The sequence below is a fragment of the Acipenser ruthenus genome, chromosome 27, assembly GCF_902713425.1.
Source record: "Acipenser ruthenus chromosome 27, fAciRut3.2 maternal haplotype, whole genome shotgun sequence".
In the NCBI taxonomy this organism is placed as follows: Eukaryota; Metazoa; Chordata; class Actinopteri; order Acipenseriformes; family Acipenseridae; genus Acipenser; species Acipenser ruthenus.
The window spans coordinates 2617990-2641886 of NC_081215.1; the positions used below are offsets into that span (position 1 = coordinate 2617990).

General features: G+C 37.7%; 1 protein-coding gene across 2 annotated transcripts in view; it reads left to right on the plus strand.

Annotated features, from left to right (window-relative positions):
- LOC131701856 (cilia- and flagella-associated protein 74-like) overlaps nt 1-21804 on the plus strand; it is a 39266-nt gene extending 17462 nt beyond the window's left edge. For both annotated transcript variants that reach the window (XM_059002362.1, XM_059002361.1), the window contains exons 20-39: nt 1416-1538; nt 1685-1806; nt 4799-4927; nt 9915-10002; nt 13016-13189; nt 13667-13800; nt 13999-14275; nt 14706-14867; nt 15104-15273; nt 15619-15753; nt 15912-16021; nt 16942-16997; nt 17246-17365; nt 17758-17913; nt 18525-18654; nt 18949-19103; nt 19823-19955; nt 20217-20344; nt 20817-20951; nt 21525-21804. In XM_059002362.1, coding sequence (XP_058858345.1) covers nt 1416-1538; nt 1685-1806; nt 4799-4927; nt 9915-10002; nt 13016-13189; nt 13667-13800; nt 13999-14275; nt 14706-14867; nt 15104-15273; nt 15619-15753; nt 15912-16021; nt 16942-16997; nt 17246-17365; nt 17758-17913; nt 18525-18654; nt 18949-19103; nt 19823-19955; nt 20217-20344; nt 20817-20951; nt 21525-21620 — 2733 coding nt within the window. In that variant the 3' untranslated portion in view covers nt 21621-21804. The remainder of the gene's footprint in view (nt 1-1415; nt 1539-1684; nt 1807-4798; nt 4928-9914; nt 10003-13015; nt 13190-13666; nt 13801-13998; nt 14276-14705; nt 14868-15103; nt 15274-15618; nt 15754-15911; nt 16022-16941; nt 16998-17245; nt 17366-17757; nt 17914-18524; nt 18655-18948; nt 19104-19822; nt 19956-20216; nt 20345-20816; nt 20952-21524) is intronic.
- Nucleotides 21805-23897: the final 2093 nt, after the last annotated feature.

Genomic DNA, 23897 nt, shown 5'->3' on the forward strand with positions numbered 1-23897 from the left:
AAGCTCAAATGAAATCACATTTCCTGGGGGGTTGGGGGAAGTGTTGAATAACTAGCCAATAAAGTGATTACATGTTGTATGTTGGTGACGTTTCTTCTTGAATTGCACCCATGCAAACAGCATGGGTCATAAAGAGATTAAGGGTTAAGGTATTGTTGAAAACGGTTTCTTATTTGCTATGTGCTTATCCAAAATAATCATTTGAACCATGTCTATTGCCATGCAAAGCTTATGTAAGCATATAGCAGCTGTGGTCATATGTAAAAAGTAAAAAAAAATGAAGAAAGAAAGAAAAATAAGGCTGCAGACTTTTTTTTTTAATTTTCAAAATTCAGTTTTAATCTTGGAAGTAGTTATACTTTATAGATGTCTCGTCTATATTATCAAAGGGATACCCAGTTAGACATTGGAGCTTGTTTGGCATTATGCTAACCATGGCAGCTGAAAGTAAGTATCTTGTGGATACTGTTTCTGACACTTAAAGAAAATTAAGAAGATGCTGATGCTCAGTACCCTTTGATGGGATTATTTTCACTTGTCAATTATGAAATCCTTCATGTCTCCGAGACTGTATAGTCTGTCAGAGTTTGAAATACACTAGTACACTTTGAAATCTTCTGTCCAGCTTGTCGACAACATGCGACTGTTTGGTGCCTGTTGTGATCATAGCAAATTTCTTACATTATGGAAAACCAGTCTGTATACTTTTAATCATTGCAACTCTTCACTTGTTATTTTTAACTGAGCTTTATTGCCCTTTCAAAGAAATTTGAATTGCAGTGTCAATTAAAAGAAAATGTAACTGCATAAATTAGTTATGTCATAGCATTAAATAGAAACAGTATCTGAAAGAATCCATCAGATCACCCCACTGTCCCTTTACGTTTAAACAAGTGATTTTAGTAAGATTTTACTCTATACGGGGGTATCTTTGATTTTTGTAAGAATGAAAACCTCCATTTCCCTCAGAATACATGAGGCATTGCTGTTTTCATGCATCCACTCAATTTTAATCATCTGCTATTCCGAATGGAGTTCCCTACTGTGAAGCTCCTTGACGTTGAGCACTTAATGTGGAAAACAATCTGTGTAATTTCAACCTACATAGCTTTCTAAAGCACATTAATAAAGTTAATGGATTGTTTGCATGACTGACACTTTTTTTGTTCTAATTTAGGAATTCATAACTCTTTGCCGTATTCTAAAAACAATATGTCCCCCTTTTTTTTGTTAAAGGATGAACTCATTAGTTATGTCAAGCACAACAATGGGTATTTAAAAAAGCGAAATCAAGCATGCCTGCCAACGGTGGTATCTAGAGTAACCCTAGACGTAGAGTATGGCTATTTTAAAAAAAATGTTGTGTACCTATAAATAGATATATTCATTATATAAGGTCTCTCCTTTTGTTTTAGGTGACCGAAGGTGAACTCAGACCATTCGGTTTTGTCAAACTTCAAATAATGTTTACGCCAACGATCCCTGGAGAGGTCCAGATGGACTTTGACATCAAGTTTTCTGACCCAAACTCTCAGGCTGTAAGTTTGCATTTTCTCCAGGTTTTCTCACCTGGTATTATGCCTAAAGTTAGAAATGTTTCTGTATCAGTTACCAAGACAAGTTTCTCAGCATTGTGTATACAATTTTACAACTAGTGTCATGCAGTCTTTTTGTGTAAATACAGATCCCAGTCAGAGTTCGAGGAGTTGCCATAGATGTGCCTGTGTGGGTTTCAAAGCCAAATGTTGACCTAAAGATCTGCATGTATGATCGCCTTTACCAGGATAGCATTCCTGTGCACAGCAGGTAAGCCTAGCAAAGGTGCTGAACAATTTCCCCATCATTAAGAGATTTTCAAGTAACAGCAGTAGGCTTTTTCTCTGATGCTTACCAGCACATCTGCTGTGATGTCTATGGGTATGAAGAGAGCACTCACCACAATGGAAAATAGTGTGGACTAAGCACATCAGAAACAGCACTTAAACCATCATTAGGATCTGAGACTAATTCAAAAGCCAAACACATAAACTAGGCAGACCCAAACAGATCAGATCAAATAAGATAAAAGACTGCCTTTAGCCGGGAAGGACTCCAAATCACTCTGCTATCCAGCAGAATAACAGATGTAAATGGCCTGATCAAAGAAAGGTATATTTTATCGTGTAATATTATGTCAGCAGTGATGTGTTAATCAAATGAAAATAATTATTGCCCCACATTCCCTCTGTTCACAGCATACGTTTGTATTTTCCCAAATGCTTTTGCACCAGCTAAAGCGATAATTGAATTGGGCCCCGTGACACAATCGATCTGTAAGCTGTTCTTGTGCCAAACAGATGTGTGCTGGGTAGATCTTGACAACAAATCTTAACAGGCTTTATTGTTTTTAACAAGTAAAATGAATGTTCCATTAGGATTCTACTTCATTCTTTCCCAAAAGCAGAACTGTAACATGTTTTGTATATCGCATTTCTGTAACTTGCACATATCCTTTATTCAATTAAACTTAAGTAAACTTTTCTTTTGTCACGCTCTCCTTGTTATCAAGGGAACCTTGAGCAGTGCAGTAGTGTGTAGGTGCCAGCTGGAGCTCAATTACACGTCTGTAGGAAGTAATGTTGTCTGAAAGCATGAAGGGCAATCAGTACTGTTCATTTATCCAGCAGATTGGGGTAGAAGACTGACGGAATAGAACCTTCCAAATCATTCTGGCTGGTTTTGGAAGTTTCAAGGTTAAACCGGATTAATCAATAGAACCTTTGAATCTTTGAATCAACTGGTTTAAAATATGCTTCAGAAGCTGAAATCAAACATTTAAACATTCCTAAATATCCCATATTAAACTTTTATTATTATTATTATTATTATTATTATTATTATTATTATTATTATTATTATTATTATTATTATTATTATAATAATAATAATAATAATAATAATAATAATAATAATAATAATAATAATAATAATAATAATAATAAATTGCATAAATAGTTTTTGAGTTAGCGTTGAAAAGAAGATGCTAAACTGTTAATATAAAAAAATTCAAATATCCCCCTAGTGGGTTGACACTATTCACAGATTTTTCCGAATTAAATCTTCCACTCACCTCTAATACCAGGCTGCAGAGGTGGCGCAGAGTAATTATCCACTTTCCCCCTCGGGGGTTTCATATCAAAGCAGCCCCTGGGCTCTGTAAGGGCTAAGAAAGACACAGGCTGCCATCTGGACCGACAGCTTTTAAACCAGGTGAGAAAATGGAAAGGGACGCCAGTTTACCTCAGGAGGTTCAGGGCTGTTATTCAGGGATGGACATGAGTTCATCAAGGGTCGAGGACTATTTGCAAACTTACCAATGCAAACAATGTGCAAATGCTGGGGATGCCAAAAGTCTAATTCATAACCATAATGTTCTATATAGATACAGCTATGGCCAAAAGTTTTGCATCACCTAGATTTTTAGGATTGAGATATAATGACATAATTTAAATCCTTTTATTTAACATCATGTAATTAAAGTGTAAAATTATATTGCAAAAGTCTACCGGAAGCCATAATAGTAGTACGGTGGAGGCTGTGTGGTCCAGTGGTTAAAGAAAAGGGCTTGTAACCAGGAGGTCCCCGGTTCAAATCCCACCTCAGCCACTGACTCATTGTGTGACCCTGAGCAAGTCACTTAACCTCCTTGTGCTCTGTCTTTCGGGTGAGACGTAATTGTAAGTGACTGCAGCTGATGCATAGTTCACACACCCTAGTCTCTGTAAGTCGCCTTGGATAAAGGCGTCTGCTAAATAAACAAATAATAATAATGTTATATTTCGAAATGTCACATTTTCCAATTTTTTCAATTTTCCGTTAAGTGTATGGAAAATTACAAAGCGGTATGTAATTCAATATGGTAACGTAACAGTATTCAGCCAGTTTCATTCGACTTTATGAGGCTAAATTAGTTCATTCTATAGAGGGGGATGCAGAACTTTTGGCCATAGCTATATATATATATATATATATATATATATATATATATATATACAATATATATACCAGTTCACTATACATACACTGTAAGCATGCCCTGTGCTGTTCACATAAATCAAAGACAGGCGCTGAATGAGTGTAGCACCAAGCTGCTTTCAGAAATTAAGATACCCTCAAGTAAGTGATTTGTTTTCCAGCAATTAAACAATATATTGTTCATGCGGGTTATTGTGTTTGGATCTTTGAAGAGGTATAACAGGAGTTTCATGACTATTAAGAATTCCCACAGTAAAGCCCCATTTTTAACACCAGTTACAGCCTGTCCTTGCCACAGGGGGAACCATATGCTGGATCCTATTGAAATTGGGTCACCTCAACCCCAGGAAAAAAGCATCAAGAGTGGTTGTATTACCAGAAAATCTAACAAAAATGCTGTCAGTGTGACACAGCTGCCTCAAGGTTAAACTCTTATGCCACCAAAAATAATACTGTATTTACATTTTATTAGATAGAAAACTATGCTTTAAAAAAATATGTTTATATAGATAGATAGATAGATAGATAGATAGATAGATAGATTAATCATTACCACTATTGCTTGTAGCTGAAAAAAAGTGACACTCTAAAACATTAACATGTATTTTCTCTTAAATGTAAATCATGGAAGGACTACATACATATTTGTCCTTACTCCAAGGTATCCACACCATGTGATATATATATATATATATATATATATATATATATATATATATATATATATATATATATATATATATATATTCTTTATGTAATCCTCTCAATATTCCATATTTTTAAGGGCGAACACAGCTGTTCGTGCGACGTTTGAAGTGTGCAAGGAACTGAGAAACCACATGGAGCTGCTTCCAAAATCAGGTTATATTCAGGCAAGGTCCATCTTCAATGTGCAGCTCAAATTCCTTCCCAGGTAAATACTTTGTATTTTTACAATGTTAGCCCCCAGCCAACCTCTTTGTGGAGCAGTTTAGGGCAGTGATGGCAGGAGACAACTTAATGGAATAGATATTATAATTTACTATTAAAAATATCATAATTACTAAGAAAGTCACATTGAATGTAAAGCTACCACTGTATTTAGATGACCTGCCTATGGTATTCCCATTTGAACTAACACACTGTATATCATCTAGTTTATTGCTCTTGGCTAGGACAACCAGGGTAAAGAGATAAATGAGCATTTGGAGAGCAAAAATGAGAACATTTTAATTTGTACAGCCTAATGAAAAAGGTCTTTAATTACAGGCTGAGAAGTGTTGAACATTTGACCATAATGGATTACTGTGACCAGAATGGCCTGTCATCACTGGGTTTAATAACTGAGGGGGCATATTTAAATTAGAGCTCAGAGAGGTGGGGGGGAGGGTTATTTTTAGGTAAGTTGGCTGCGGTAAAGACCGAACAGATTTTTCATCCACCATACCTTTTTGGTTTAGCGCCAGTGAGGCATATTGATAAGATAAGATTTGCAATCTGATGCTGTGGCGTTACGGGACACAAGTTGTTTTTTTTTTCCGACCCTGTTGGTTTAGAGCCAAGAAGAGTACAAGCATGAATGCAATGCTGAGTGTCTTTATTCTTCTTTCACGGAATGGAAGGTTTAAAAAAAAAAGGGGGGGGGGGGATTAGGAATAAAATACTGCGGATCTTCTTGCCTCTCCCTAGATCTTATATCTGTGGGGACGAACATCTGTTAAATAATATCACAGTGTTTCACTGTCCGCTTATCTCTTGCTCTACAGTACACTGTTAACTTTTTCCCACATTTATCTTGCCCTGTAAAGTCGTATTCTTTTCAGATGGATTAAATAGAGAATAATGCACGAGGTAGTGTGTGATAAATGAGAATTGAATGCCCACCCGAGGGGTGGTATGCTACATAAACCCAGAGGTCAAAGCCAGAGGAGTTTATCCAAGCATCCCACCCTGAGGGTGGGCATTCAATTGTAATTTATCACACAGTACACCATGCAGTAGTTTTTTATAATCTCTGGGGGGGTTTACTCTACTTGGTCTATGTTGCTGGTGTTAATGAGCACGTGTTTCCCGTAATAACTGGCTGGAATGCCAAAAAGCTGAATTGTGTATACAGAGTTTGTCTTGTTCTGATAGTATAGTACTGTAGTACCAAGTGTTACCTAACCAGTGAACTGTAAAACTCTAAGGGGTACAAATCTGATCTAATTGTTTGAGAGGCTTCTCCAGACTGCATTAGACTGTATTTCGCAATCTGCAGCTCCGTTTAATGTATCTTGGATGAGCTTTCTGCTTTTTTTTTTTTTTTTTTTGTCTGTCCTGGCAAGGATTATGATGGTCGTTACCGAGTCATGAAATCTTCATGGCCTTAGGGATACGGATGGTCCATAAGATCATAAGATTGCACATTGTAGGCAAAGGGTGAATAAGCAAACCTACAACAAGCTAAATACATGTGTACACAGCTGTCTATATGATTGTAGAATAACCACAGGGCTAAAGACACTGTGTTGGTGTTCAAGTGCTTTGAGGAAGTGTAGTTTAAGGGCTTCATCAAAACATAAGGCATCTAAAATGACTTTTATGTGACTAAATTGGTGTTGCTAGCGTATTGTGTTTTTATATTATTATTATTATTATTATTATTTATTTCTTAGCAGACGCCCTTATCCAGGGCGACTTACAATCGTAAGCAAAAACATTTCAAGCGTTACAATACAAGTAATACAATAAGAGCAAGAAATACAATAAAACAAGTAAAGTACAAGTTTGACAAACCACAATTCAATAATTCAATAGGTTTATATCTTTGTCCTATACAGTATTCTGAAAGTATACCTAGCTAAAAAAAAAATACTGTGATTTAAATATATAAATATTTAAATTAAAATACATCAATCTGCCCTTTTAAGACAATTAAAAGGGGTTCTTTTCAGATGTAACATTGAATGCTTATGACCCCAGTATTGCAGCCCTTTCCATCTCTGGTATTATTTTGGTTAGGGTTTTAATTCTAGGGAACCTGATTTTCAAATAGCGGTAATACATGGTGATTCATGGGGAAAGTACAGGGACAATGCTAAATTGCTAAGTGCAAACTTAGTATGGTAAACAGTAAATTGTTTTCAGAGGTAAAGTGGTTAAAAATGGTAACAGGGTAATATCAAGCCACATGCCTTTTGAGCAGACAGATGGAATTCTGCTATCCTGCAAGGATTTTCCACTTTCAACAGCCAAGCTAATTCAAATGCCCAGCTCCAGTCGTGATTCTATTAGCAGAGAACAAGTGATTCTGTTAATAAATTATCATCAATGTCAGGTAGACATGACTGTGCCGATATACAAACACAAATGAATCCTACTTTTCCACTGAGAAACAAAGGCATGTCAGGAATAGCTTGTGAGTGTCTTCCTTCAAGGTGCTTTCTTGCTGAGCTGAGGCCATTAGTTCTTTGCAAATTATTAAAAGTTAAAAAAAAAAATGTTGCAGATGTCTGATTACTGCCATGCAACGTAACCCCAAAAAAAATATAAAAATCACAGCGTGAGCTCCTGCTGCTGAGAAACAGAAGTTAGTTTAAAATGCTTTTCTGTTATTTAGAAAACCGGACATTTGGAAACTTCATTAAATTTATATAAAGCCACAGACATTTACAGTTGTTACGTCATAGGCTTTTTACCGCAAAGACAGAACAAAAACATTTTTTGAAGGAGTTTGCATATCACAGAAGCTGTTTCTTGAATTTTTGACAATTTAATGAAAAAAAAACTCAAAGCTAATGTGTTGCATGTAGAGTCTCTTGTTGTATCATCTTGCGCAGTTTGGGCAAGAGATTCTGTCTGCTCAAACTGCCCAAAACTATGTCGTGACATATTAACTATTTATAAATCACAAAAAAAATGTTAGCCCTCAGCCAGCCTCTTTGGGGAGCAGTTTAGGGCAGTGATGGCAGGAGACAACTTAATTATTATTTGTTTATTTAGCAGACGCCTTTATCCAAGGCGACTTACAGAGACTAGGGTGTGTGAACTATGCATCAGCTGCAGAGTCACTTACAATTACGTCTCACCCGAAAGACGGAGCACAAGGAGGTTAAGTGACTTGCTCAGGGTCACACAATGAGTCAGTGGCTGAGCTGGGATTTGAACCGGGGACCTCCTGGTTACAAGCCCTTTTCTTTAACCACTGGACCACACAGCCTCCTAATGGAATAGATATTATAATTTACTATTAAAAATCTCATAATAACTAAGGAAGTTACATTGAATGTAAAGCTACCACTGTATTTAGATGACCTGCCTATGGTATTCCCATTTGAACTAACACACTGTATATCATCTAGTTTATTACTCTTGGCCAGGACAACCAGGGTAAAGAGATACATGAGCAATCATTTGGAGAGCAAAATTGGAGACAGTCAAAAATGAGAACATTTTAATTTGTACAGCCTAATGAAAAAGGTCTTTAATTACAGGCTGAGAAGTGTTGAACATTTGACCATAATGGATTACTGTGTAGAAGATCATAATGGCCTGCCATCCTGGCTACAATGATAATGCAGCCAGGAACGGCTATTAAACATAAACAAATTGGCATCTGTACTAGAAAAAATAGTAGGTCCTTAACAGTGATTGGTTGATTTCTCATACGATTGTGATTCATAATAAATAACACAAGACTCTTGCGACACGTTTTTGGTCACATCCAGGTTGGTTCTGATGACATTACAAACCACTAGAGGGACCCTCACATAATTCAGAACCTGGCACTTTGTGACCAAAAAGTGTTATAGTTAGTCCCGTTGTTGACAATCTAGGAAAGTTTATATCACACTTCATTTTACCTATTAAACCAGCCTTCGAAAGAACATTTATCAGATAACTTTAAAGTTTTATGAATAGGGCTTATCGTTCTTAAAGCTGACTTCAGCTGTGCTCATTTCTATGAAAATATAGAACGGAAGAACTGAAGTACCATCACTTGATTTTGACTCGTTTAGATGAGAATGCAGATACCGCTTCAAGTTCCCTGCTCTGCTTTCTTCGTGCATTTAAACTGACATTGCCATGGTTACTGCACAGATAAACACAATTCTCTCCAGTGCTTAAAACCGGAGTTAATTTTTGGCATAATGATTCAATAACTTGACCAGTCTTCCACACTGTTACAGTTATTTCCCAACAATCAGAACACTAGTAGATTGTTTTGATTACAACCCTCTCAAACGCCTCTATCCTGTTTTAAGTTGCTAACAGCTCAGCTTCGCTTCCACTGATTGGGTCCCACTTAACTGCTGAGCCTCGCTTGGCAAAAATGTAATGTATTTCTGTGCCTGAAGCTACTCCATCCCTGGACTTTTTTTGATTACTGATTTACTAGATTACTCTAGAGACGCAGCACAGCATAACCAAATAAAAATAGTGCGCGCAACAAATAAAATAAAAAAAGAGAGAATCATTCAATTCTCATTGCCAGATAACATCTACAAAATGCATAATCACTACCTGCTAAAACCCCCGTCTCCACTTGCACAGAATTCGTTTTTTAAATGCTCCACACAGTAAAAGCATAGCAAAGATATAGGGAAGCAGGGTAGGGTATGGATTTCTTGACACAAACCTAATGGCTTTAGAATTGTATCAATCCTCTTTCCTGCCACAGATCAGACACTCATGTTATTTAACATGTTGTTTCCCCTAATGCTCTCTTCGTTGCTGCATCTTAAATGGCAAAAATACACGTACAAATTTAACAGTCGAAAGCCTAAAGGGCTTCCATTGGGAAATCCTTTCTAAAAAGAGTTATCTGAGACGCCATTAAATCAGAGGTCTTGCAAGGGATTGAAAAATGTATACTGTATCTTGCTTATCTTGGTATTCATATACGTTATTTTTTTAATGGCACTTTTTTAATTGTTCAGGCTATCGTTGACGGAAGATGCTGGTGGATACTTTGATAAGGAGACAGGAGTTTTGGAAGTCCCCATGACAATACATGTGGCAGATCAGGTTAGTTACAAGTCCTACACCTAACCTATTAAACAGCGATGGACTATTATCAGTCCACTAACCTCTCAAGAGAAACTCATCCTCTATTCATTACACTTGACCTGGTTTAAATGTGCACAATTCCTGTAAAAGCCCTTAACATTTAGTTGAGAAAGGTTAATGTTTCTAATGCACTGGGCCCACATTATAAAAGCATCCCAGGGTGCCAGCTTTTCTGCATGAAGCATAACGAAGAGCATATTGAAATGAGGGTTATATATAAAGATGTAACCTTTAGACTGGAAAGCAGGGTTACATTCATGTAACTGAATTATTTACATATTTTTTATGTCTGTTTTTGTGAATTAAACAGTGTTTAGTGCAGGCATTTATTTTTCTTAAATAAATAGTATATATGAATCTTTATATTAATCCATCAAAACAGACTACAAACAGCATCATGAGGTTATGGATGTCACCGACAATCTCTGTTACAATTTCAAGCAAATTATATAGTTGAAAAATGTGGATCTTCTTTTTTTTCTGTATATTATGCTCATAGCATTTTACAGGAAATACCTGCAAATCATAAGATGACCTTAATTTTTTTTCTGCATGAACCAAACTTTGAATGAAAACAAAGCATCCCAGATTATGTCTAAGTAGTTTCCTGTTGTGGACTTTGTTTTATTTTATCATGCCATGATAAGGTCCTCTGGTTTGAAATGACCTCAATGTTTCCTGTGTTCACAATGCACTGTGGTGTTGCTTTGAAAGAGCTGGTCTCAGCAGTTTGTGTGGTTACGAGTTCAAACGTAAGCCTGGGACAGTGTTATAATACAGAATTCATACTGAGGGTAGAATGGGTTTTATTTATTTATTAGAAAGTACAGATTTATTGAGTACAGCATGATATGGACTCTTGAGAGGATAAGGCTAAATACAGTGTATTATTAATGTACTTTTTTTATATATACAGCAAACTTTTAGCTATTGCTCCCAGCGGGTTCTGAAACATTCATTATATCAGCAAAGTGTTGTTTTAGTGTGACCTCGATCAGGGCGAGATAATGCAAACGCACACAGAGAGTTGTGCAGATTGTTTGAGATGGTTTTTAAAAACTGAATTCGGCACAGGATTTGAACAAATTAGAAAAGGGAATAATGAAAAATGTTTCATTAAAGAAAAAAAAGCTTAACTAAAAAAATGATTTGTAGTGTTCTAAGTTTTTTTTTTTTTTTTAACTAACAGTGCTTGTTTTAATAGGGGGATGTACAGTATTCACCATTGAAAAAGATGCTATGATCTCTTTTACAGTTCTGTTTTTATGTAATGTTCAGGGAATGCCAGCCCTATTCACAACACTTTGAGGTCTGTTTTTATGGTTAGAAGTCTATTCTCAGATTTCAAAGGACTGTTCAACCTAAGATATATTTCGGGGTTAAATTTCTGAAAGCCCTTAACTGACAAATGTGGCCGTTCTGCTTCTGCAAGCATATATAAGATTTGAGTTTCCAAGATGCCTCACAAGCTTGAACTGTCCTGAGCTCATAAGTCGGTGAACACGCAGTCGGTGGATTTCGGTTTCTGTTGGATCAGAACTCTTCTATCTGTGAGTCGCATGTTTAGAGGGAGATGCAGTACAAGGTATTTTAATTCCTTTTTTTTTTTTTGTTCAGCTGAAAACGAATTTGATTCCAGCCAAGTCTTATAACTGCATACAGCAAAGTCTTTGAAGTGTTGTCAAAGTGATCAGCGAGGCTCGGCTTGTCTCAGCCAGACATTCACAAGCAGCGCGTTAGCATCCTGCCATAAGTACTAATCATTTTTGTAATTCCAGTGCTGTTCTGTGTGTGCTGCGAATACATATTTTATAGTCTTGCTAAAATGTAAGCTGGCTTGCTGCAGTTTTATTTTGTTGTGTTCTTGTACCCACATCCTATTTAATCTGCCCAGAGTACCTAGGTACTCTGACTAGGTAGCATAAATATCTTGCTATCTTAACACATGAATCTTCCCCATTTGGACCAAAATGCATAGGTTTTTAAACTATTGCATGCATATTATGATAGTTCTGGGAGTTAAGGGTTAAAGAGTAAGTAGAGGGGTTCTGAAAAATATAGTGTCATACGTCCCCACGTGTTGCTATAACTGTTTAAATAATGTACCTGTCATTTCTTTTCATCGTTAACATCTTGACAACTGTTTACACTTATAACTTTAAAGTCTGTTTCAAAGCCCTTTTCAAAATTTCCGCTCTAGTGCACTGGGGTTACCTGTTTGACAAGGGCACTAATCCTTACACTGTCAGTGCACTGGAGCAGACATTTTGAAAAGAGCTTTGAAACAGACTTTAAAGTTATAAGTGTAAAAAGTTGCCAGGATGTTAACAATGACAAGAAAAAACTACAGGTAAGTTATTTAAAGTTGTAGCAGCACGTGGGGACGTGGAACACTATTTTTTTGGGGGGAACTTGAAGGACTGTTCGAAGCTTTACAGATTCAAAGCGTTACACTACTTTCGCATATTCACACTATCAGCCCCAGTTTTAATGAAGAAACAGTTTAGTGGCTAAGGAAGGCAATGAGCCAGGAACATTTCTAATAATTTTTGCATTAGAAGAAATATACATTTAAATCACCCGCTGTTTCTTGAAATGTGGGAAGCGAAAGATGTGCTTTAAAAAAGAAATGTAGCTACATAAACCTATATATATATATAATCACACACACACACCTATCTGGCTTCATTGCAGGCCTATGTGGTCAAAATATCATTTGATTTATCAAGACCAGGAAGCAAAAATAAAATGGCAAAAAGCCTTCAAGGAAAATTGCTGCCTGTTAAATTGAGCAATGGAGAGAATGATAAAATAAATCTCAATATGAAACAACAGAACAGAACCATTCAGGATGAAAGGGGAAAGGATGGGTACAAACAGCATGCCAGTGAATAGCATGTCTAGCCTCTTTAATGTTGGTCTTGCTGTTCTGGTTTGCTGGATAAGCTGACATTGACACTTCTCCCCACAGACCCGGCCAGTTCTGTTTGCAGTCCACGCTGTTGTCACAGCTTCTGACCTGGAGTTTGACAGAAAAGAAGTGGATTTCGGACATTGCTCCATCCACGAGTCGGTTCAAGCCAGCGTGCACCTCACAAACAAGTCTCTTCTTCCGCAAGAGTTTGGGTTTGTCGGAATTCCAAAGGTGGGAATTGTAATCAGGAATTCTGCCTCTTAACATACTAGTAACTATCTACAGTAAGCAGTGTAGACAAACAGAAAATCTAAAACATTTATCACATTACTACTAGCTTTCTAATGTCCCAGTGATTTCTTTGTAATAATGTGAACAAAAAACAGTCAGTTCTAGTCCCCAGCTATCTGTGGCTTTGTGAATGTAGCCATACTGTATATCTCTCAATTTGAACATATGTTGCGCCTTTTCTAAATTATTAGAGCACCATCTAGGGAAATCGTATTGGCACTGCAGCATCACAGATTGATCTTCAATGAATTAACTTCCATCCTAGAAAGATGCTTTGGATTATTGATGAATCAAAATAAAAAAGGTGTATTCACCAGTATAAAGTTAAATCGTAATAAATCACATTGTTATTCCATTTTTACTCCCATACACATACTTGTGGTATAATGGTGTATTATTACTTGTTTTCATTTTCAGTATGTAGATGTTCAGCCCAATGATGGCTTTGGGATCCTTCTTCCAATGGAGACAGTCAAGATTGACATCATATTCAGTGCCATAAAGGCAAAAGAATACAGTTTTGAGCTCACCTGCAAGTCAGGAATCAACAGGTAGCTAAAGCAGTGTCCGGAACAGTATTCTGATTCCAATAAGTGGAGTTTAAAGAGTGGGGTTTTCCAGCAATCGGACTGATTCCAGTGAAATCGTACATGTACATGCATTCTGCACATATTAACATTTAACATTGTATGTGTCTTATATTTACCTGGAAGACTGGATTTATTTACTGTAAATCCATTTCGATTCAGAGATTTCAAGTTGTCTTGCCAAGCAGTTGGAGTCCACCCTCCCCTGGAGCTGTCTCACTCTCTGGTCCAGTTTGGTGCCACAGCGGTGAATGACAAGTCCACAACCACCTTGTACGTGGTGAACTCCCACACCAGCTGTAACGAGTTCACCCACCCTGTGCCACGGATCGGCAAGGGGGCGATTGCACCCGTGGGACCAACTTCCTTCGAGTTTGTATATCCAGAGGACTCAGATATCACCATCACTCCAGCAGTAGGGACAGTACTGCCGGGGAAGGTAAGAGAAATACATATTTTAGAATAATAATAATAATACCTGTGGGTTATGGCACATCTACAGTAGGGTACAATATTATGTGCACACTTTTTATCAGATTGTCTCTAAAAGATTTAATTTTAGAGCAATTGCGGTATCAGCATACACCTCCAGCGTGGTTTTCAGACAGCCCTGTTGCATAGACATTCATATTCCCCATCGGTGATAGTTGTACCTTCCAAGTTTCACGACAATACAGCAAAAAGTCTCAGAAATACAGCGGCAACCAATACAGGCCCAACATCAATCAGAAGCCTAATAGGTATTGCACTTGTCCTCATTAATGTGTTGTAATTCCCTGTTTATTTTTGAAGCTGGAAGTGGCAATGTAGTTACATTGTGTGTGTGTGTGTGTGTGTGTGTGTGTGTGTGTGTGTGTGTGTGTCCTCAGAGCTGCCCGGTCCAGGTTTGCTTCAGACCCAGTCTCTGTAAGCAGCAGATCCAGGAGGAGGCTATTCACATGCTGTGCCGTGCTGAGGAGACCAGATTACTACTGCAGAACAAGAAAGAAAAGGAGGCTGCAAATGCCAAGAAAACCGAGACGGATGCACTGGTGGGGCTTTATTTCACAAAAAGTTGTCTGCCTTCACCGTAGCTCAGTTATCAAACGGACATGTTTTGAACTGTGTGTTTTCTTGCTTTTTTCCCCTGGATGTTCTACCCCGTAAACCAATGAGTTTATTTAGTGTTATTTAGAATTTAACATTCAGGACAGAGAAAAGTTGCCAGTGTTTTTTAAATGTACTGTATATGGGGGCTTATCGTTTTCTATCCAATGGCTTTACTCAGAGCATAAAGGAGCCTCCGTCTGCATCGAAAGGGAAAAAGAAGCAAAAGCAAGCGTCTGCTAAACAAACAGCGAACGAGAAGGCCATCAAAACGTGTGACACTCCCGGAGCAAACTCCAGTGCGAACAGAAGCCCCTTCAACCCTCCTAAACCAGGGGACATACAACCAGAGTAGGTGTCCTACCTGCCAGTGTGAAGGGGTATAGCAAAAAACAATGCATGCTATATAACAAAAAACAAAATCAAATATATATATATATATATATATATATATATATATATATATATATATATATATATATATATATATATCTATATCCTGAATGAATCACTGTGTTTAATAGACTAATTTACACACCTTTAATCCTGAATTAATTGACATTAGTATTTGTGTTATTATAAATGTACATAGTGTACTTACTGGAACCCACATGCATATGTGTACATTTAAACACATTATATTGTTTTAACTGTATGTCATTCATTGCATTGTGTTATCTTTCTGTTGTGTTCTAGTTCAGATACCTTTGCTGCTGCCCAGGCTTCACTGATCCGCTCATTCAAAGGTTCTTTTAAGAGATACATCATCCCCTGCTTTGTAGCAAGTGGAAAATCTGCAAATAGGAATGAGCCAGGTCACTTGCAATACAGGTAAAGCTCGGTTTTTCATATCATTTTCTTTTAGCACACCTTTTTCAGCAATTAATATTGCGATTTATAATAATAATAATAATACAAAAAACAATGTTTTACTTTTCTACTAGGTTGACTGTCAAATCTGCTTTTTTGTTGTTTTTTTCCCCTACTAGTCCCCACAACACCCTTTACCTTGAGCTGCACTGTCCTGCAGTAGTGCCCCCTCTAGTGGTGATCTCCGACCATGGCAGGAGCACAGTGAATTTCAAAGAAGTGGCAGCAGGTGGGTAATAATGGTATTAGTTATGTAAAATGAGTCAACATGTTGATAAAATTGTTGTCCACACTAACAATGTTAATAATCCTGCTTGATCAAGTATCATATCCAGTAATTGTATTTATTATTACTGGTGTTCAATCCAGTGATATCATCTATGTGCAGAATAATTAGCTGTTTTGGGACTTGCTCAGGTGGAAGTTTAAATATTGAGGTTTCTGAATTGATAATCTAAAAAGGTGTATCTGTGTTTTCAATTCACTGCAGGCATCTTTAAAAAGTTGCAAAAAATACATCGAGTGACAAAGTGTGTTAAATAAAAATTAATGTGATATTCTGTTTTTATTGTCCAACATGTAAAATCTTTGCAAACTTTGCTCATATAAAAAGAAAACAAGAAAAAAAAAACTATTTCAATTTGAATTTTGATGATACAGTAAAGAAATTGGTGTAACTATCCTTCCTTGACAGATTTTAATGTATAAGCCTGGAGAGAACAAATTGAGTTGTACTGCATTTAGGTTTTTTGAAACGTAGCATGCAAAATATATTGCAGTCATTTTGACATCTTTTAACTGTGAATGTCATCCATGAAATAAAATAGAAGACAGATATCAGATTTCAAAGATGCAAGGAGACAGACCCAGTGAAGTGAAAAGACAGGCAAGTACAGAAAAGGCAGAACTATGGAGCCAGACACTAATTCATGCATTTGTTTTATTTTCAAATCCTTTTTTTTTTTTTGTTAACCAGGCAGGACCAACTGAGGACTGGTTTCTGGGGGTAGAGCAGATTTAGTCAGGTTGCCTGTATTGGGATGTATCCAAGACACCATGGTATCTTAAATACCCACAATGTATGTAGCATGTAATATAAATCTGTCTATCTGTCTATCTTTAACCTTGACTTGACTTGTATCTTTTTAGGGCAGACGGTGGTAAAGAGGGTTACGGTACAGAATATCTCACATGAACCTCTTGAAGTATCCTTTATGATTGACTTTAGACCCCAGAAAATAACTCCTTTTTTTCTTTTCTTTCTCTTCCTATTTCTTTCGTTCTTTTTTCTTTTTCTTTGAGTAAAAAAAAAAAAAAGCAAAACAAAACATGGTAAAGTGCAACATTGCCCCACAAGTTTAGACTGGGAAACTTCTATAAGACCAGTTTTCCTTCGCTTTCATTACAAGTATCAAAAACGGTCATTGAATCCTTGACTGGTGTGTTTTTTAAGCTGAGTTCCACACTCCTGGATCCCAATGGTCCCTTCACGTTAATGAATGCGCTCAGGCCTCTGCAGCCTGGAGCTACCCACACCCTGCTAGTCTCTTTCTCTCCTGTGGAGGGCAAAAAGGTAAGGATGAATCAGTATTCCAATGCTATACCAATAAACCTGCTCTTACTTTAGACAAGTGATCTAATGAAAGAGAATTTCAATGGAACATGCCTGCTTGTCGTGGGGCTCAAAAACGCATCCCCAAAACCTGCTGCTAATGTTTTAACTGGGGTGTGTATGTGCTGGCTGTAGAACTGAAATGCATGGCTTGAAACTGTGTCACGCTATGACTGAATGTTTGTGCTCAAGCACCAGAGGCACTTCTTGTTTTATTAGATTCAGCAGCCTCTGCACACATCTGTGCTGTGGTTCTGTTCTTTAACATACTTTACAGTATGCAGTAGCCTTTTCTGTCTGTTCCATTGCACTAACTGCACTGTGAGCCACCACTCCTGTTCTATCCCCTACAGTTCTACGAGACCTTGGAGATCCGAACTTCAAACGTGGCCCTTTGCCTGAACCTCTCTGGTATTGGGATATATCCATCAGTGACCTGTTCGGTTGAAGGAGGCATCATAGATTTTGGATATGTTTTAGCCAATGAGAGTGCCACATCTGTATTCAAGGTAAATAATATGGTATGACATATAAAGGCAGTTTCCTTAGACTATTGTGTTGTGATTTTAACTGTACAGCTGGAACTCAGACTTCCATTGCATAGCAGTTTATATTCAGGTTTTAACTGTGAGCTTAATTAGTAAACCCACTGAGAGGAAAAAGCCTAAGTGGGTTTAATTAAGCTTACAGTAAACCAGTAATGGTGCAAACTGCTATGCAGTGGGGAGTTTTATTTCAATCAGTGAGACCAAGTCAGGTAGTGACTGAAATTATAGAGGCTATGCAGTGGGGAGTTTTATTTCAATCAGTGAGACCAAGTCAGGTAGTGACTTACATTATAGAGGCTATCCATAATGTTGTCTTTTAGGAGAACATTATGGATCATTAACAGTTGACATCAGGAAGGCGAATTCTGCACATATCTCAAGTGGCAGAATTAAGGCTTTTTAATCAAACATTTGGCTGCTTTACTTGGCTTCCAGTGCTTAGCTATGTACCCTGCTAAAACGCCTAAGCCCTTTGGATGCTTTTCATGAAAGACTCTTTATCACTGATTTAATTTGAACAGTGTAATCTGTAGTGTTAACTGACAGTGTTAAATGTGTGTTCTGGTGTTTAGCTGCAGAACACCTCCTCCATCCTTGTGAACTACAGTGTGAAACAGGACAGCGTGTCTGTGAAGAAGCATAAAGACCAGCAGGGACTCCCATCGTTCCTAACGCCCAGTAAGGAACCACAGTCGCGAGTAGGTAAGGGCTTTGCTGTTACGTTTGTTTATTTTGAACAGTGCACAATGACTTGTAAAAGATCACAAGTGAGGTCAAAAGAGAACCTTTTCAGTGTTATAAGGGAGCGGGCAGGGTTGCTTAATTCTTAATCCTTACCTTGCCTTTGTTTGTATTAATGACCGTTGTCACAGCTATTCAAATACAATTCATGCTGATGACTTTTAAAGCATTGTCATTTAGTTGGAACTAGAACTTTTCACATGCTCTGTGAGGCCCAGCAAGCCAGTAAACTGTAATAATCTTTGCCATTGCCAGGTACTCAAAATAACAGTGGCCTCAGCGTCTTCTGTGTGTCACCTCTAGAGGGTGCTATCAACCCTGGGACGAGCCAGGATATAACTGTGACTTTCCAGCCCGACCACGAGAGTCTGTATTACTCTGATCGACTGACGGTGGAGATAGTTAATAAGGTACAGTAAATGTAATGATAAATACACTGCCAATGAATCTCTTTCAAATGAAGGTCAACTTAACAGTTTTTTAGAGTCAATTATTAGATTCATATACCAGTATTAGCTGTAGCCCTTGCTGGTAACAAACAAGAGGCGTAACAAATTACCACTTGCTGAAGTAGAGTAAACTATTTAGAACCCCTTCAATCTAGGGAGTATTAGTTTCTGCAGGAATCAATGCAGCGATATCAATTCCCAGTAGCATTGTGGTACGAAATGGCAAGCCCGACGTTCACAACTAAAACAATACCCACTCATTGGTTGTAGGTTTTTTTTTTTTTCTAAATCTGTCACCGAAGAGAAAATCTTGTTTTGGGGAAGAAATGTGTTCCTGATGCACTTCCCAGCACAATGTGGCTGGATCTCCTTTCATTATCACCCTCACGGCATCTTACATGAATGTGAGATTCTGACTGAACAAGAACCAGAGAAGCAGTCCAGCTTTTAGGAACTGAGTCTACTGAACTGAACTGTGTACTGTCCCTCCAAGGCTGTCAGAATTGCCATGAGATATATTTACATACACATTATTTCCAACCCCTCCCTTACCTTTGATCACAGATTGATCGCTGATATTCATTAGTGACACTGAAAACAAATATCCAGGCTTATCAACAGTCAAATAAGTGTAACTGAATTGTTAACTGATTCTGTTTGTGCTTCTTCCTCTTCCCCAGGAAGTAGCCCATGTAATCCAGCTGAAGGGATCATCAAGGACTCACACCATGTTTGTTGACGGGGGAGACCCTCTGGATGTTCCGGTTGAATCCCTCGCCGATCTGCCTGCAAAGGAAGATCCTGAAGGAACCGGTAACTATTACAGTGGTTATATAGGGCATTTCATATGAGATGTTCAGTGTTTTAAAATCACATTTGTGTCAACCCATACTGTGTACTATACATATTGCACTGTACAAAACAGTAAATGGTATTTGTCTATAATAGGTAGTCTGTTCTTAGCAGTCCTGTTTATATCCAGACTGAATAAACTGCATTGTATATATGTGGCTGTACCTCTGTCTGTGTGGATTGACTGAGTGAAGAAGGCCTGCCTGCTTGTGTCTTGTTCAGAGCTGGTCGAGCTGATGAAACCAATCCTGCTCACCCTCAAGGCTGCCTGCAGTGAGAACACATTGGCACCTGCAGTTCGGGAGCTGAAGGTTGGCTGTATCCGATCCACACAGCCTCTGGCTAAAAAGGTAACGTGTTCATTTATTTAAAGCACTGAATTGCATATTGCATATTGCATATTGTAGAGGTGTGTATATCAAATCCAGATTTGAATAAACACTCATACCCTGGATTTAGCGAACAGCAATAAATAATAATACTCCCAGCCATTCAGAACCACAGCTTCAAGATAGTTCCCACTGCCTAGTGGAGTATTGAAATGTAGAGAAGGCCTTTCAGTGGATGCATTTCTGATTTAATTTTCTGAAGCCCTTATAATTTCTATTGCTACTGTACTTAATGCCAGGCATGCGCATAAAGATTAATCCATTCATGCACACTGTCCCACAACAAAGTGAATGCTGACCTTTTGGGTTGTTATTTATTTCCTTCTGCTGTGTAAACATTTCTGTGGATTATTACGCGGCACGGTGAGTTTGTGGTTGTGTTTCTGTCCCATAAGAGGCTTATCATTTACTCTGCAATCCTTTTCCCTGGCAGAACGTGGAGTTTAGTTTCGATAATCTAAACACCCTCCAGCAGAAAGGCTTCAACCTGGATCCAGGGAAGGGAGCTGTTGATCCTGGTCAGAAAAAGTCTATTACTGTGACTTGGGCACCACCTAGTGGCCATGATGTGAGTCTACAAAGCAACACACACATTTTATTTTCCATACTGGTAGTTTATTATCCTGGTAAAGTGTGGTACAACTGGCTTTGAAATAACAATTGTATGGTCTATGGCTGTTTCATACAATGGGGCGTACAGCACGTGTGTTCTTTACTGCAGTCTTTAGTTATTGTGACTCCTGTAACACGTGTGATGTTGATAAAGGGTGGATTAATGCTTAGAAGAGTCAATAGGTTTGAAAATATAATGCTGCTGTGATAGGTGCAGCGCGGGACACAGCAGAGGTAACATAATGAGTTTCTTGTAAACTTTAAGCTTACAGTGAGTTCATTGTTTTAGATGAGAATGTGGAATCATTCACGTCATTCCTTTTGGAATGTGGACAGGCTTGTTTAGTTATTTTCTATTATTTTTTCAACCATGATTTTGTTACAAAGTGTACAAAGTTTTCTATTTGTGTTTTGTTTCAAAAATAGAAAAACCTACCTGTTGCAGCCTGAAATCATTTTAAAAACACTGCAGAAAACGTCTGTGAATTGTGCTGTTGAATTTGCTGATTGTGCTTTATTTATTTTCTAGGTGACCCAGCCTGTCTCAATCTCGACACAGCTTACCCTCAAAGGAGATGTTACAGAGATCTACAAACTAACCCTATTCGCACTGGTATCATCATGAATGAACAGCAGACTGGGGCTGGGAATGGGAGACCACAAGGAAAAGGCACGCGCTTCGATTTCATTCTGCGTTTCCTAAGTGGTGGAAATAAATCGATTCAAACAAATAGCACCGTTTGTACAAAACACATTTATGGATTTTTAAAAAAAAGATTTGTCATTGGATTAAAATTTAAATTAAAAAATGGTGTACGTTTGTTTTTTTTCCATTGAATTACCATTTTTTGTTTTTATCATGCCCCTTATAAAATTTAAACAGTTCTAAAAAAAAAAAAGGGTAAAAAACTCAACTCTAACGCCCTATTGGAAGGTACAGTACAATGCTCATGGTATTCTTACACCCTGTACTTATGTAGCGATAATAGTGGAACAAGTCCTATGGCACTGAATAGTGTAATCAGTTGTCAAACTGGAATGAGCATCAGCCTTATCTGCTGCAAATGTTTCCACTCCCCCCCCCCCCCCCAGATAACATCAGCACAACCCACGGGTATTATAAACCATGTGGATTTTAAGATTACAGCTTCTAAATAGAGGGTTTGCTTATAAAGTAATTTGTGTGAAGTATTTATAGAATGGAGCTCGAAAAACAAACAGCAGATAAAAGGTGAAACACCTGGGATTTGTTGAGAACTTCTGTTTGGTTTAGCGAACAAGCTGCTCACATGTAGAAGACTGATTTAAGGTTATTAAGATTCACTTGTCTTTGCTTCTCTGTAGGACTTGTAGTAGATGAATGGGTATATTTTGAACATCGGTTTGGTGATTCTGTTTTTGAGTCAGATAAATACAAAAACACAGCTTGGGGTTTTTGGGTCTTGAATGTGCATCTGCAGTATATTCCCCGCCACGGGATAATCTTGCCATTGGAACGATAGCCAGGAGGACATTATTGAACTGGAGCTTGATTTAACAGTGGAAAAAGTCCTCGAGCTGTAGCTTTAAAACAAGCGGTTTGACCAGACCTGGGACTCCAATAGCAGGTTACAAGCGACATTTTTTCACACATTTCTCACATTTTTAAACAATTGTGAAACAGGTTTGTAAAAATGTCTTCGAGTGCTGAAATGCTAAAAGGTGTCACACATTTGTCTAGACTCTATGGTTTCAACTGACTTTGAAATAAACAAAAATGTAAAGTTAATAGGACAACTATTCAGAATCCAAAAGGACATAAAAATATATATAGAAACCACATTGTGTTGACTCGTGCAAAGTAATGGGATGAAGGAACCTTTGAAATATATTGGCTCAATCTCCCTATTTTAGTAACAGAATGATTGCAAACATCATAAATCAGTTCTAATCCCCAAATCATGTTCCTTTTGTTATAAAACACACAGTTTTAATCATAAAAAGGTCACACCTTTAATTTTACTCAGCCTTCTAAAATAACCATATGCCATGGAAAGTACAGTAATAGAATTAGTTTATCTGACCAGTGATAAGGAACACCATTGGAAAACCTCTTGACTGAAGCCACTGGATGGAGTCACTGTGCTTAGTCTTTCAGAAGCTATTTAATTAGCTGGGCACTGGCTACCTTAGTTATCACAATCATTCATATCATTCAAATTGTTGTGTTGTGTGTGAGCTGTGTTCTGTAAACATAAAGCTTAATGCATCACTGATTCAATCTGATACACTTTACATAGTCAGACATTAAACATTTAAATGGGAAGTTCCTATGAGTCATGCAATTGAATAAAAAAGCCTTTGATGGATAAATATATGTATTATTGTCCTGGTGTTTTTCTGCATAGTTTCCTATGCAACAATATGTTCTTGTGCATTAGCTAGCCATGCTGAACTTCATAAAGCAATTGCATTATGCCTTATTATGCTATTCACTCTGCAGCAATGAATACAAAAAACATATTCAACACTAACACTCTTTACACTTGCTGTGTGTCAGGTTGGACACACACCTAAGTTATCCTTGGATATTTTTTTAAGGTGTCCTTAACTTATATTTATGAGGTTTATATAACAATTATATTATTATTATTATTATATTTATTTTTCTGCATGGATTATGTGTTTATTTAGCAGACGCCTTTATCCAAGGCGACTTACAGAGACTAGGGTGTGTGAACTATGCATCAGCTGCAGAGTCACTTACAATTACGTCTCACCCAAAAGACGGATCACAAGGAGGTTAAGTGACTTGCTCAGGGTCACACAATGAGTCAGTGGCTGAGGTGGGATTTGAACCGGGGACCTCCTGGTTACAAACCCCTTTCTTTAACCACTGGACCACACAGCCTCCTGTTTGAAA